General features: G+C 39.5%; 1 protein-coding gene across 6 annotated transcripts in view; it reads left to right on the forward strand.

The window, feature by feature from the left end:
- Positions 1–4419, forward strand: part of GLRB (glycine receptor beta) — a 48483-nt gene extending 44064 nt beyond the window's left edge. For all 6 annotated transcript variants that reach the window (XM_048941453.1, XM_048941451.1, XM_048941450.1 and 3 more), the window contains one exon: positions 2368–4419. In XM_048941453.1, the coding sequence (XP_048797410.1) occupies positions 2368–2664 (297 nt within the window). In that variant the 3' untranslated portion in view covers positions 2665–4419. The remainder of the gene's footprint in view (positions 1–2367) is intronic.
- Positions 4420–12197: the final 7778 nt, after the last annotated feature.

Below are 12197 nucleotides of genomic sequence, written 5' to 3' on the forward strand. Positions count from 1 at the left end.
CGCTGAATTGTGTGAATGAAAGACTTTTCTTCTTTTTTTTTCTTTCTTTAATATAATAGAAGCATATGCTTAGAAAAGCAAAATTGGGGCCAGGTTTTACTCTTACAAGAAAAATTGTGTCACCATGATAAATCAGCTGGTACTAAACTAAGCAGGGCTCTGTGAATGTGTTGTGAGCAATCTTCCACTTGTGAGGAATAGGTGACCTAGAAGCTGTTCCCTCAGATCTCCTTGCAAGCAAATGAGAACTGACTTGTAAAAGCCTCTACCAGAACACTTCTTAGAAATTGGAGTGGGACAGGAATATTCCATGTTATCTTACGAGAGCACAGAGACAACAATTAACATCATTGAGTTTTACTGTTTTACTCTGCTAGTATGAGGAATGGACTGTAAGTTTTCAAATCCGAAAAGAAGTCTCTAATTCCTTACATGATTCTGTTTCTCACAACATATTAACCTATTAAACCTATTAAACCTATTTCTCACAACAATATAACCTATTAAATGTTACCAGTTTTGTCCATGAGGAAGTGTGATAAATAAGGAATGAAGGAGCAATATTCTTTACTTGAGTACAGAACACTGCTTCTGGATGTCAGCTCCTTGAAGACAGGCAAACAAATTCAGCAACTTTTATGCATAATCTTGCTGTACAATCATGGAATAGCTGTCTTACTTCTCTTTTATATGAACCGTAATCTTGTTTTTGTGGTGAAGCCCGCACCTCAGTTTTAGTGTATTGCTTTTGAAATAGACTATTTTCCTAATAAATATATGTCTGCCAAACCTGGGGAGGTTCACTCTTGCTTGAAGCAATTCTGCCTTGCTTCTCCTCCACCTTACAGAGTCATCACTGTCAGCAATGGGAGTGAAAGCCCCAGCCAAAATTTAGATCTCTACCTGACTATCACAGCTCTTCTAATGAAGGATAACTTGTCAGTTGTCATAGAGAAGCCTAAAATATTCTTCAAGATATTTTTCATTCATTCATAAGTCTGGTACTGCATTCCATTCTGATTATTTTAATAAGCTATGAAATGTGATAATGCAAATATCTCGAACCATCAGACTGCAGAAAACCAGAGGTGGAGGGAGCTGAGGCTGAAGGCTTTGTGATGGGGAGAGAGGATGCTGGGAACACAAATGGGGAGCTTTGAGGAGAACTGAGTTCAGTGAATCAGTGATTCCAGGAAGCTCCAGCAGTTATCTTAATGTCACTTGCTTCTGTGTATCCCCTGGTTGGTGAGCCAGCATGTTTTTCAACTCTCAGATCATTTATGTGAACAAATGGCATTATTAATGATGCTGTTATGTTTCTTTTTTGTTTCTTTTTCTTTTTTCTTTTTTTGCTGCTTTTTGTACTGCAAATAAAAGGAAATGCTGTGAGAGAGATTTACCAAAATCACACAGCACAGAGCCTTGCAAGAAGTCTTCAAATTCCTTCAGGCTACCTAATAGCGTGAGATGATCCTCATTGAGATTTATTGTGTCTAAAATAGAATCTTTCTAAAATCCAAGGAAGGGAAGATCAGAATTTTTTTTTTCCCCCAGAATGCTTATATATATATATTGCTCTCTCTATATATTGCTAATAGACTTGTAGAATTGTCTGCTTTGTGGGAAGGGGAGTTTCACCTGGGGATACCAGTTGTTGCAGCAATATTTGAACCCAAGAACACTGACAGAGCTGTGGGAAAGACATATATTCAGCTGTTAATTTACATTTTCCAATGACTTCCCAGATATCAATGGGAAGTACCTGGAGTGCTGTCACATCCTGGTTAGCTTCTTTAGAGAGGTGTCAGTGACTTCCAGTACAAAGAAGGTGTCTTTTCACTTCACGAGGTTATCACCCAGGGTGAGATTAACAATCTTGAGCTGGCTAGTATGTAGAATCAGAGCAGATTTAATAATTTTTTGATCAAAATCTGAATTTTAGAGCTAGTTCTGAGCATCCAGGTCTCAGGAAAAAAAAAAAAAAAAGAAAAAAGAAGCATTGAATAGTGTCTTTCCTGCAGATTCATCAGCGCAGAATCTGTTTCCAAAAATATTCTCTACTAAAATATTCTCTCCTCTTCTGTCACCTTAAAATGAAGGCGTCTAATATAGCAGGTTGCACAGCATGAGGCACCTTGTGCATGAAAAATTGCACAATTATGAATGTTTGGATTAGTTTATATGATTGACTGATGATGCTTAAGTACTTTATAATGCAACCATTCAGCAAATTAGGCTGATGTAATGTATCCCTATCAACAAGTAATTTCCTGTATGTTTGTTTGCAGTGTTCTCTAGCATCTACATTAAGTTTGTTAATGAATTATGGTGAGTAGAACGTGATTTCCTTCCCTCTTTATTTCGTAGGTTGGTGAGACCAGATGCAAAAAAGTTTGCACTTCGAAATCTGATCTGAGATCCAACGATTTCAGCATTGTTGGAAGCTTGCCAAGAGATTTTGAGTTATCAAATTATGACTGTTACGGGAAGCCCATTGAAGTCAACAATGGGCTCGGAAAGTCTCAAGCCAAGAGCAACAAGAAGCCTCCTCCTCCCAAGCCTGTCATTCCATCAGCAGCAAAGAGAATTGATCTTTACGCGAGAGCACTGTTTCCTTTTTGCTTCTTGTTCTTCAACGTCATATATTGGTCCATATATTTATGATGAATCTTTTATTTATTTTTTTCACCTGTAAAATATATCCCATTTCATGTCCCTTCCCTGTCATGAAGGCCGACGTGTGAAATTATTTGCGTTTGCAAAGCAATATGTTGCATTTTGATGCCATGCGATTGTACTGAAAATATGGCATCTGAAATTTGAAAGCATGACACTGCAATGTCTGTGCTTCTACCAATGTTGTATATAAATGTACAGCATACATCTTGCTTTAGGAACATATAAAAGATAATGCATACGACATTATAAAGCTGAATAACTCCCTTCAGTTACTAGTAACATACAGAGATTTAAAGTGTTTCTGATAATGAAACTGATGTGCACGTTGAGTATTATTAAAATCAGTATTCTAGTATATGTAGTATTTAAAAGCTTTTCTGCTGACTTTCAGAGAAAAAAAAAAAACACATCTTGTTATTGTATAATTTTAGATGGCACTGGTGAAGAAAAAGCTAAGTTGTGAATCCTGTTATTTAGATGTCGTAAGTGAAGGCAGGATTGAATAAGCTGATCTTGTCTATGTGGAAAAATGAAGGTCAGATTGATTTTGTAATCAAAATCAGCAGTTTTGTAAAATTTAGGGGGAAAAAAAAAAGCAATTGCATCCATCAAGCAAGCACACTTCAAGAATGTGTTAGAATATGCTGACTATTAAGCATTGTGCCCAATTTTGACTCTTATTTCCTTAGACACAAGCTAGATGTGTTGAACAGTCTTCTTTCTAGGCTGAAGGTATCAGGAGTTTTGGAGAAACACCACAAGATGCTGTTCAGTATCTATTATACATTTTTACATTGGTCTGTTCTCTGGCTCATCTTCTCCAGTGTCTTGCAAGCCTACAGCGAAAAGTCACAATTAATTTTTTTGTTGAATCTGATATGTCTTACTCATTTTGCTTTGTTTATCCTCTTGAAAGCCCGTGGTTTAAAGAAACTATTTGTTTTCATGATGAAATCCCTTTTTAACTCTAGTTACACATTTTCTGTTTGCCTTTTGTAGCACAGATGATCTGAGCTAACATCTAGCTAGCTAGAAGTCCAAGGATCTAAGTCTATTAAACACACATGAATTCTTACGCTTGTTTGTTAATTGATGACTGCTCTCCCCAGTTCATTTACTTGGCTGCTACTTGTTGGAAAATAGGATCCTGTGCTTGAAACAGTTTGATTAGGGGCTGTTCTCCATTTATTTTTTTTTTTTTCCAGAGAAAACCAGAAAAATGGATTCCCCAGGGTGCATAGGGCAGGAATCTGTACCTATGGTCTCCATTGGTGCCACAGTATACTACTCTGTAAGAGCAAGTAATGAGGTAAAATACATTCAAATGAAGGCTGCTTGTATGTAAGCAGTCCAAGTAGTGTATGTTTCCTGAGAGCACACAGAGACTACATCTTCAGCTCTTGACAATATACTGTAGAGAAACATGTTTCCACTTGTAAAACTGGGGCATAAAAAAATGTAGTTAAAATATGAAAGTAAGACAGTTCTTGATAGGTTGGCAAATCGTTAAAGGGAATATAGATTGTTGGAAAGGGTTGGATTAAATACCCAAAATATTCCATAAGGTAAAAAAAACATAAATTCACATTTGTCATGCTGCAGTTCTATTATAGAATGTGTTGAGCCAGAGGGAGACAAAGGACTCCTATCATTCTCGTGTTGCTCCCTGCCACGAGAGCATTGTGGATGTACAATGAGCCTGTATAACCAGAAGGTTGAAAGTGGAAATATAAAAGGAGAGAATTAGGTCATACTGCCTTCACTGGGCACCTGATGGATCTGTTAAGAGTGGTTTTCTAGCCACTGCCACTTCATGATCAACAGCCCAGTACTGGTTTTACATGGAGCCCATGCAATGGCTGTATTTCATATTACTGCCACCTAAAAAGCATGGTTGGCCTTCCATCTTGGAAGTTATTGATGGTTGTTGGCCTGGCATCTTTTTTGTGATACAAACTACTACAGATGTCTTTTGTTCCTGCAACTCGTGTTTGGGCAGAAGAGGTCTTTTGTTCTCAATAAGGTTGCATGCTTTCATTGAGCTTCCTTGCCATTTTCTCTTGGAGATTTTCTTTACTAGGCAGCCAGAGTTTGTCCTTTGGATTTCTTTCTGATGAAGAGGAAATGGAAAGGAAGTAAGAAATGTTATGGAAGAGAAATAATGAATTCCCCAGTGTTGAACTGGGGGAAAAGTGGTTATCATGAGGTGTAGTGCAAAGTTTCAGAGTTGAAAAGTATTTACAGAATTGCTAGGGACCTTAAGAAGCAATAAGGATAACTCAAAGAGAGGAAGGGAGGGGTGACTTTTATACATACATCAGAGTGCTATATTTATAGACATTATTTATTCTCATACTTGTATTTTTTCTTACAGCATTGGAAGGCAAGAAAACAATTATATGTATTGGAAATTATATGACTTTTGGAAGATAATTTTCTTGTTAGAAATGTTATTAAATGATTCATCTGTAATTAATGTCCACATTTTATCTGTATAATCACAATTACAGATTTTATTGTTAAATTAATCTTTGTTCCTTCTTGCTTTCCTGCTTACTTGATGGGTTTCGTGTTTTATCATAAAAAAAATTAATCAATAATTCACTGTAATTGCTTTCCAGCTCAAACAAAAGGAAGGAAAAGGAATGTGTACTATTAAGATAAAGGCTTTTCATTCATTACAGCACAAAGACTTAAGGACAGAAGCAAAGTTTAGTAGCAGTTTTTAAAAAACAGTTATCAACTATAAAGTAGTAATATTTTTTACTCATAAAGATAATATTGCAGTTTTTGAATTAGCTCAGAATGTATTAACTTCTCCTACTGAACAGTAATAATTGATTTATTTTGCTTCTTTCCTCTAAAGGTCGTTGAGTTTTGCGTATCATATCGCATTGTGGTCCTCCAGCACCCTCTAGTTGTAAAGTTCTGTCTGTTGACTTATTTCCAGAAAGAGGTGCAAGTACAAGACTGTATAGAAAGTATGGAATATTACTTGATACTATGAAAAAAAAGCTAATTATTTAAAAATGGATGGACACAAAATCAGTGGACAGCTATGGAAACCTGCCATGCGGTATGGTTTAAAAATGCAGGAAATAAGACATTTGATTAGTAGTAGAGGTTATAAGAAGCTCATGAAGAGCACGTTGGTAACTGGATGATGTGGTCATGATGTGTGAACAAACTGCATGATTCAAAAATCTGCTTCTAATGGAGAGACCATCTGTGTTTCAGCTGGCATTTGCTTTACGGTCTCCTCTTGGCTGTTAGGAGAGTTACAAATCTCTGTTCTACCCTTAGCATAAACCTCAGTATCTTTTGGTAATAAAGCATCAGGGGGGTAGCACCCTTTCCTTCAAAGCTTTGGAAGCATCTTTTTAGGTCAGACTTCTAGAACTCCTTAGCAGGAAGTGCTACTTTAGATATGGATTAATCCATTACTTAACTTCATCCAGAAACTGAAGCTACACAATAAGTAAGGATGTGACCTGAGCAGGTTATCAGCTCCTGTGCACTGATACTCTACCAGGATGTGTGGGGTGGACTGTGGTGAAGTAATTTACTTGGCTCTCCAAGTGTGGAAATCCATGCTTTATTCTGTGGTGCTGGTTAGATTTGTATTTGATGCCCAGTTGTAAGAACAGCTCTGCCAGTGATTTTGGTCACTTCCTCTTTTCTCGGTCTTCTGTTAATTCTGTCTGAGATAGTATATGTGAGCAGCGTATCTTTGGAGTGAAGAAATGATTTTCTGTGAGTGCAACTTACCGACCACTTAGAAACATTGCCAAACAGGTTTCATTCTCCTAAGTCTTTGGATCAATTTGGTCTTGTGTATGGGAACTGCTGAATCACAGCCTGAACCTCTGATTGACCACCTGAGGTGAGCACTGAGTCAGCCCTGGGAGCACAAGTGAAGGCAATTCTCCTGTGCTATGGGAAGGAGTGGAGCCTGGCTGCACCTCTCCTAGACCCCATTTAAGAGCTGACTGCCAGCAGGGAAGGCTCTCTTGTGGAGATTGCTCTTCTTGAAGTCTTCTCAGTGAGCCCAGGACAAGGGTAAGCTTTCTAACCGTTCTTCTTTGGGATGATAACTTGTTTAGCCCAACTTTCCTGTATATTTCTTAATTATAACATCTTTATTTTCATTGATTATACCTCTTGGAAATGGAAGACTTTAACTAAAAAGAAAACTGATTTAGCACTCTATTATTCATTGAAGAGAACGTAACGTTGCCTTTTGGGGCAGTTCAGTGGTCGTGACCCATAAAGATTGATATGCTTGTATTAGTGTTTTGAAGGAAATACTGATAGCACATACCCTAATTTACTTTAAAGTATTTCACCCTGGAGTGAGAAGATAATTCACTTAAGAAATCTGCCATAAATATTTCGGTAATTTATGCAGAGACTTCATAATACAGATGAGACCATTGGTCTCTTCTTCAATTCAAGCAGCTTACCACGGCAGTTATTGAATAACTTGTGCTGAGGATATTTGTAGAATAGATAACAATAAATTATTTATTTCCAGAGAGTGCAGCCTGAGTGTACGCAATGTCAAGTGATTTGTCAGGCTGTAGAGATAACTGAGTGCTGAAATGAGTACAAACGTGGTGTATAGGGCAGATAAGGGAATGTTGGAACACCATTACTTCATGCTTTGGTGTGCTAATTCTGGGATTAAAGATACAGTTGAAGGAAAAAAACCAACACAGAAATTCAGGTACAGAGAGATTAAATAGTACTTTTATTTGTGTCTGCAATTTAATTTTTCTGGATGTAGTAATAATATGGTATAACGGTTGCCTTCTTTTTATAAAAATACAAAGAATTGCTTTTAAAAAAAAAATAAATCATCTGTGGTGCCAGAAAGATACAAAACCTAGTTCTTTCCATAGGAGGGACCACGCTGGAATAAAGGAGAAATAAACTCCAGTCTTAAATACATAAATTCTCATTGTTATAGTTGTGTCTCTAGCATTGTAGAACATAGCTGAGCTGCTTGCAGCATGCCCTTGCATTTTGGCTTGGAAGCTTGCATGCCTGTCCACCTCTTGTAAGCTGTCCTCCCTCCTTCAGTGGCAGTGGTACACATCAGAAGAAAGACACGTGACTCTTGTGAAATGTTGCTGAAAAACCTTCATTGCTATGAATGCATCTACTCTGCAGTCCCTGGAACATCTGCAGCTAATGCAGGCTTACCCAAATTAACTTCAAACTTGCTGCCTGGGGATTGCTAGCAAAGCAGCCATGGCAACACAAGCAGAGGTGGGGAAAGCCTACCTGCTGGTGTGGGAAAACAATCAGAATTGGTGTTAACCCCTACACAGATTGCTGCTGCCCTGGATGCCCTGCTCAGGCTTAAAGTCAGCTGATGGGGGTGTTCACCAATTCGTGTCTGCGTAGGATAGATGAACTCCATGTGACGCACGGTTGGGTGGAGCTGGATTGTTTTCTTTTGCTGGTGATGTGAGAGATGCTGCTGTAAAATGTGCGTCTTGATGTCACGAAGCTCTTCTGTCATATTTAGCTTCATGTTCTGATGACGGTGTTCACTGGTAGTGCCAAAAATGAAACTCTTCGTGCTGAACCAACGCAAGTGTAAACGAGTGAGTGGGATTTGGCCATCTGAGCATGAAGGAGGTTGCCTGCTGCATCTTAGTCATACAGACTATCCCTGAAAAGTGGCATTCTATTTAAAGCACTAATGCTGGTAATGATGATTGGATCATCATCTTAAAATCACAGTATCCCCAAACATCCCAAGATGGATGGACCCTCAAGGGTCATCGAGTCCAACCCCCAGCTCCACACTGACCACCCAAAATCCAGACCTTATGTCTCGAAATGGTATTCTAATGCTCCTTGAACTCCAGCAGCTTGGATCTGTTCTCACTGCCCTGGGCAGCCTGTTCCATGCCTGTCTGCTTCCTTTGAGCAGCTGTAGCTGCCATCAGGCCTCCCCTTGGCCTCCTCTGCCCTGGGCTGTACAAACTAATGGGACCTCAGCTGCTCCTTGTATGTCTTGCCCTCTGCATCTTTCTCCATCTTCTTAGTCCCCATCTTCTTTGAATACTTTGTAATATATTTTTGTCTTTCTTTTGTTGGGGCTCCCAGACCTGCATGCAGTGCTCAAGGTGAGGCAGCACAGCACTGAGCATAGGGGAAAATCTCTTCCCTCACCTGGAGGCAGTGCTGAGCCTGATGCACCCCAGCTGGCAATAAGCCACAAAACGTGCTTTGAAAGAAGGAGCATGAAGGCTGTGGAGTAGAAAGGATAGGGTTATGAGTAACTGTTTTCCAGGCTGTGGGAGTAGATCAGTTATTTTTTCATATGCATCTGTGCATGCCTGTTTCTTTCCATGAGCATCACAGAAGGAATCATTTTTCACTTAGGATAGCAAAGTCAAGAGGTTCTAGGGCCCTAGAAACCTTCCTGAGTATAGCAGATCAAGCTGCTGTACAGCTGCCCTCCACCAAGACCCTCCAGCTACAAGAGACCCTCCTCTAATGGTACAAATTGCAAGAAAAATCCCTGAAGCTGCTGATGCTGAGAGGAAAAGCTTTGCGTTGGCAGCCCCTTGTTTCTTCTTTCTCTGCAGCATTCCTTGTGATAATCAATAGCACCATTTAGCTTTTTTGTTCTGCAAAGTGCTCCTTTCAGCAAGCCGGCCTTATTTCCTCATTGAGACGATTCCGCTGTCACACCAGCATCTCATGATGTCTAGGCAAGGATCCTCACATCAACCTGTCCAAAGCAGAATATGCAAGAAAAGTAGCACGTGTGACTATTTTAAAATGTTGATTAACCTTCAAACTTGGTTTTGACCCAGAGGTTTGGGAAATATATTCCTCAGTGTTTAATAAGCCCTACGCTGTCACAACAGATTTATCAGTGTGTCAAGCGGGCTCCTTCTTTCAGATTCATTTGTTTGTTTCTTTGACTCCCAAAGGCTGTCACGTTGGGAGACATTAATTAACAGACTGGCTATTTCAAAGGCATGATGCTGGCAGGAGCTGGCTGTAAAGGCTGATGTCTTTGACTGGGGCCATCAACTTCTGCTTTGGATTAAGCTACCTGCTTGTGCTGCTGACACATCCTGCTCAGCTGCAGCACTTTTTGGGTTGCTAAACCTTCTGGAGGGGTTTCAGAGTCAGGTGACTGTGGAAACCATCTTCTTCTTCTCAAGACAATGCAAATAGCATACAGCATCCACCGTGAACTGTTACCAGCTTCATGGAGTTGAGCTTCAATCTTTATCTGCTAATACTTGGTATTTTCTAGTTGATTCACTGAAGAGTGAAATTTATTCTTAAAAAAAAACTTTCTCAAATGGAAAGGCACACATACATAACAGTAGCAGAGGGTTGCATCGGCCCTCCACAGCCAAAAATTAAAGTACTTGCTTGTTTTCTCTGGACTTAGAGCTCCTCCTGTGATGCTAAAGCCAGGAAGGCTCCAGAGCATCTACAGCTGTGTAAGTGCTTGCAGTTGCTGTACAGGAGCACGGCGATTAACCCCGTGTTTTGTACTGCCTTGTGTGGCTGCATGTGCTGCAAACAGGAAAAGAAAAACACAACTGAGCCTCCCAAACCCCGTGCCTTAGCAGTGACATGTTCATCACAGTTGCCATTTGACATTCTTCGCAACAGAGAGGCACGCTGTTGAGAACAATAACTGCAAAAGCACCATAGTAATATTCCCAGGCTCTGCAGTTTCACAGGAGCATTTTATACCACTCTTGTGGAATTCTGACCGTTAGGAATTTCACCGTGGGAGACTTTAAACAGAAAATCCGTATCCAATTTGGTAGCACTTTATTATATCATCAGTTACTTATAAGCATGCTTTATTTATCGTGTGATTCCATACTGTTCCCATTTCAGGAACAGCGTTTTAAAATGGGAATTTTTCTAAGCGTGTGAGTTGTTAAAGCATGCTATAGTTTATCCTATCTTTTTCCATGGGAATATAAAAAGGAGACAGTGTATTTTACATTATTGTGCTCTTGCAGTGAGTTTACTAGTCTCCATGAAGAATGTCTTGATGAAATTAAATAGGTGGAAAAAAAATTCATGGGGTGTGCAAATGAAACAGCCAGGAAAAAAATCCATTTATGCAAGACTCACACTGGGAGGCTGATGAGCTTTGACAATTGGAATAAATTATTTTGGCTGGAAGGAGATTCCATCTTTTCAAGACAGGACAGCGTGAACCTTGCAGTAGTTTTCTGTTTGCAACAGAACAAAATAGCTTGATGGGAGCAATCAGGTAATCTTGTCCAGAGTGACCTTCTACCTGTGCCATGTAGCACGCTCCCCTGCAGTGTGTGCTTCCTACCAGTTCAGGCCACGTGACTGCAGCTGATGAATTGGTGTTGTCTTTGGCTGAGCAGCACAGCTATTGCTGCTGGCTGGCATGTGGTGCATGACCAAAGGCACAACAATAGCCTAAGTCTGAACAGCTCTACTCTGAAAGTCCCAAGTGAGGGCCCATAGCTAAGCAGAATGCCTGGTAACTAAAGAGAGGGCTCTCTCCCCAAGACCTCCTGTGCAAATCTGGCTATCCATTTCCTTTATTTTTATCTATTTATTTTATTTTTTACCTTCTGCTGCATTGACTAGCAATGCTACTTTCCTTTCAGCTAATGGCCTTTTGTTTAGATTGGCTCTGCCTTGCTGAAAATATTCTCTTGCTGTGTATTGTACACGGCCTTAAGGCACTACTGTGCTGCACACAAAGACTTTTTATTTTTTATAATTAAGAATAGTTGTGGTCATAGATGATAGTAATAACCATATATGTCGAGACTACAGGATGACAGTTCTTGAGGTGGTCTGCCTCTGATTTTTGGTGCTTGATGTTCCCCATCATTTACGCTGGTTTTACTGCGTAATTATTTTGCTTTACTCTCAGAGGAGAGTTGAACTCCCTTTATGTGTGCATTCCTCCCTTTAATGTTACTCCTTCCTTAAAATAACCAAACAGTCCCTTCCTCAGATCCAAACTCTGCAGAAGAATCTGCAGAAAGGGTGGTATATTCTAAAATGTACATTTATTAGTTTAGAGTTAGGTGTACGCACACATACATGTCCATGCGTAGTACAGTAGCATTCTTAGGAGTAAGAAAATGTATTGTCAGTATTTACTGACTGAATGGTACTCTCCTTTTCCATTTTTAATACTATTGTCTGACGAGTATTTTTGAAGTACGTCAACATTTTACTGTTTTTTTTCCAGCCTCCTGCAAAATAAGCCATCCCCTCCCATGACATTGAGTCAACTATGTGGGCCAACAGACATGGAGCCACAGGCTGGAGAAAGTCCTTCAGTTGCACATTCAGAACAAACGTTGTGATGTGTAATGTAGTCAATGGCTCCTCCTTTTTAAAGAAAAACAGTGATTAGTTAGTATTATTTTACCAGGCTGTTAGTACTAGCAATGTTCTATTGCAGTTCTAGTTAATTACTAGTTAATTACTAGTAAAGAAATGACTCTCATAAACGGAGTAAC

Source organism: Lagopus muta, chromosome 4 (assembly GCF_023343835.1).
Source record: "Lagopus muta isolate bLagMut1 chromosome 4, bLagMut1 primary, whole genome shotgun sequence".
NCBI classification, from domain to species: Eukaryota; Metazoa; Chordata; class Aves; order Galliformes; family Phasianidae; genus Lagopus; species Lagopus muta.